The sequence below is a fragment of the Alexandromys fortis genome, unplaced genomic scaffold (assembly GCF_014885135.2).
Source record: "Alexandromys fortis isolate MF-2015 unplaced genomic scaffold, M_Fortis_MF-2015_v1.1 scaffold_168, whole genome shotgun sequence".
Classification (NCBI taxonomy): domain Eukaryota; kingdom Metazoa; phylum Chordata; class Mammalia; order Rodentia; family Cricetidae; genus Alexandromys; species Alexandromys fortis.
In genome coordinates this window covers 5929-9434 of record NW_026068058.1, presented here as the reverse complement: position 1 = coordinate 9434, position 3506 = coordinate 5929, and the positions used below count along the sequence as shown (strand labels likewise).

Here is a 3506-nt window from a genome sequence, read left to right as displayed (position 1 = left end):
CCTCTGATCAGCGAGGCCTTCCAGCAAAGTTACCCATTCTTATGGTGCTAAGTAAGCACAGTTTTCTTTTGTCTATGAACCTGGTTTTGAGGGTTTTGAAAATCACACATGGTCTCTGTGTACTTTTGACTTCATCAGTGGTGCTTCAGTTTCCTGACTCCATCAGTGGGACAGGGATTTCAGACCCAGAACAAAAGCCTGTTTTCCTATAATTCTTTCCTTCCATGACCCTATAGTTTTTCTTGTCTTTCTATCTGACCCCAGGAAGATTATTACAGTCTGCATGGAAGATGAACCTCAAACTGCAATTTGGGTTGCAGTGATTTATTGAGCAATTAATTATATCCCACTCAAAAAGGGTCAGGGAATTTAAAATCTGTATGTAGAGGTTAAAGGTAACAGTTTCCTTCTATGTGGGGAGCCTAGTGTGTATAGCTCCCTCTAGACTCCTCAACCAACCCAGTCTCAAAATTCTTTTGATACTATGACTATTAATCCCCATTTGAAAGTTAGTGAAATAAATATGCAGACAAGAATCCAGAAGTAGCTGAATCACAGCCCAGGGGTGTGGAAGTGAGCAGGTATAGTGAAGCACATAGGATCTGTGCTTCCCCCATGCTATCTGCTCAGGCCACTGTCTTGGGATCCCATTGGCTTCTCTTCTAGCCTGATCTCATATATAAGCATGCACTGTTGAGGCTGAGCCTTGAGTGCTCTGTCCTGCTCTCTGCTGCTCTCTTAACCTGGGATCCCACTGCCATGGGAAAGCACTTCCTGCTGCTCCTGCTGGGCCTCTCCCTAGTGGTGGGCTTCCTGCAAGGTGAGATCCTGGCAGATGGAAGGGGCCATCTCTGGTTGGCAGACATCTGTGGAAGGGCATTGGGTTTGGGAGGTCAGGAATAAGATGTAAGACCTGACTACTTTTATACATGGACCCCACAGCCTTCATCTGCATTTCCTCACCTCTCCATCCTTCCCTTCCCTCTGTTGTACACATTATGGGCTTCTCCAATTCCTCCTCTTTGTCGTGCCTCTGCTCCTGGTGTCCTTTCTCCTGGATGTTTGGTTCAGCTCTTTGTTCTTAGCAAACATCATTCTCATTTCCTCCAACTTACCTGTGTATAGGCCTAAAATTATATTGGAAATGATGTAAGGAAGGCTTATGACAGGATGGAGATAAGAAAGTGATGGGAACACTTGTCTGCTCATAGGAGGTAGACTCAAGCTCCCCACGCCAGAGCTTTGATCTTCTTCCTCACAACCCAGTCCATTTACAATATTTGAAGTGGAGAAATTTGGCTCTTCTCAAATCCTTCCTAGGGTCTAAGGTCATGGGCTACCCTTTAGAGGTCAGTTCCTCCTACATCCAGCTGTTTCCTTTAATTGTTTCTTCTTCATTGATGATAGCAATAGGCTTAGCTCCTGCCCGATGCTTGATGGGGTGCTCCGAATGAACCTCTTATATTTGGTTTTGTCTTTTCAGCTCTGACATGCTTGCAGTGTGACATGCTAAATGCTGATGGAGAGTGTGAGAAAGGAGAAAGCACGTGTGAGGCTAAAGATGACCAGGAATGTGGCATAATGGTAGTCTCTAAAGGTATGCCAAGACTGGGAGATCTTGGGTGACCACGTCATGCTCAGGCATGAATCAGCCCTCTTTACACTCCTGAGAACAAAGAAGAGACTGTGGGAAGCTGTGTCCTGTGTAAATTCAGAAGAAGGCTTCTTTCCATTTGGTACTGGTTGTCTACCTTTCTTTGCCAGATGAAGATACCTTTTTGAGTGGGGTCTCTGAATGACCTTTATAGCTTTCTAGAAAACATATTCAGGGATGTGAGGATTTGAACTGAAAAATTCCAGTCAATAATTAGGGAATGGGAGGCATGGCTGCAAGCCTGATTACAAATTGATAGATGATAACTATAATCACCTCAGTGCGGTTGGCATACTTTTCACTAGGTAGTCTGATTCTCCTCATTTTCTGAGACTCTGATTTTACAAATATTTAGGGCTAACCATTGTTATTTTTCTTGTACAGGTTATGATATCCTGTTTGGTCAGCAGGATTGCTCTTCTAATTGCTTAAATAAGACTTTCACCCATCATGACCTCACACTGGACTTTACATGTTGCAACGACCAATCTTTGTGTAATGAGTTTTAGAGGCTGGGCATTTCCTTTCCCAGTTCTGCTGCAGGTGAGTCCTTATTCCTTTCCTGTGCTCTCAAGGCTCATGACCCTGAACCGTCTATCTCTTGTACTGCTCAAGCCCTGACACCTACCTGGATCAGCATCAGCTGTTGATGGGTCAATAGTTTAGTTGGGAATAGAGCAATGCTCTCTGCTCCCCATCTCCCAACTGCTTCTCTCTTTCAGATTCTTGCTTCCTTCCTTTTCTACATCCATCCTTCCATCACTAACTGATATTTGCCAAACTTTCCCCTATTCAGGTCACCTTTATTTTTATCAACAGTGGTTTAATATTAGTGAATGTCACAGAGCTCACATCCCTTTGTGAACCTTCAGGTTAGTGGCGCCTCTTCTGCCAAGGTTCTAGCAGACCTTACTTCCAGTATCTCACTCCATTCTTATTCACTGAATGGAAGACATATGCGATCTGTTTTCTCACTGCTGTGACCTGAGTAAAACAATGTAATGGAGCAATGATAAGTTTAGTTCATTATTTTAGAACTTTTAATCATGTTGGAGAGGATGTAGAGGACCAGAGCTATTCACATCACGCATGTAGGATTCATAGCTGAGCAGAGTAGGTAGGGACCAGGACAGGATACACCCTCCAAGCCCCCAGTCCTTGCTTTCTCCGTTTCAGCCTGTAACTATTTTATAATGTACCCAAACTTTGAATGTATTTATGACTTCAATAGATTAATTGGGTCAGAGACTTCATATCCTAACCATGTCTAGAAATGTGACCGACACACCCAGAGCAGTGTTTGACGAATCTCATAGATATCCTCCATACAGTCAAGTTCACAGTTAAGATTAAACCATCACATGGGCTGCGGTCACTTCAACACCACAGCATCCAAGTCGAGTTTGTGTATGCACGGAACGATGGCCCAGTTTAGCTTAATTCCTAGTAAATTACATAAATTTGAAGTTGATGTTATTTGCATCTTTATTTTTCTAGCACAGTGCATACTAACCTTAGAAATCACAGAAAGTACTATGTGAAGAAACATGGCTAGTAATCCCATCTCACCCTGCAAAGACACAGCTTGTTTACCTGTTCAGGCATATATGTCAAAGTTTAAATATCATTAGTAAGTTATGATGTGCATTTACATGTGTTTACATATGAATATTTATATACTTGCAAATATTATAAGTCATTCTAAACTTGTTTTTCAGTGCTGTTCATTGAATCCTGCCTCTGGACCATGGGAGCAAGTATTCTGCTGCTGACCTTGTCTTGAACCCTATGTCTTGGTCTTTCCATCAAGTGCCTTAGATGTCTTTCGTAGTCTAAATGTATCTTACTGTAT

The 3506-nt window shown here is 42.6% G+C and overlaps 1 protein-coding gene across 1 annotated transcript; it reads left to right on the top strand.

Moving 5' to 3' along the window:
* The first annotated feature begins 723 nt into the window (after positions 1-723).
* On the top strand, positions 724-2191 carry LOC126487308 (prostate and testis expressed protein 14-like). The gene is made up of 3 exons (XM_050119999.1): positions 724-820; positions 1484-1597; positions 2039-2191. Exons 1-3 carry the CDS (start codon positions 760-762, stop codon positions 2161-2163), a joined length of 300 nt encoding a protein of 99 aa, XP_049975956.1. The 5' UTR covers positions 724-759; the 3' UTR covers positions 2164-2191.
* The last annotated feature ends 1315 nt before the right edge of the window (positions 2192-3506 follow it).

Coding starts and splice junctions, on each gene's coding strand:
- LOC126487308 (XM_050119999.1), top strand. CDS start 760: ATGGGAAAGCACTTCCTGCTGCTCCTGCTGGGCCTCTCCCTAGTGGTG. Junction 821..1,483: donor AGTGGTGGGCTTCCTGCAAG/GTGAGATCCTGG, acceptor TTGTCTTTTCAG/CTCTGACATGCTTGCAGTGT. Junction 1,598..2,038: donor CATAATGGTAGTCTCTAAAG/GTATGCCAAGAC, acceptor TTTCTTGTACAG/GTTATGATATCCTGTTTGGT.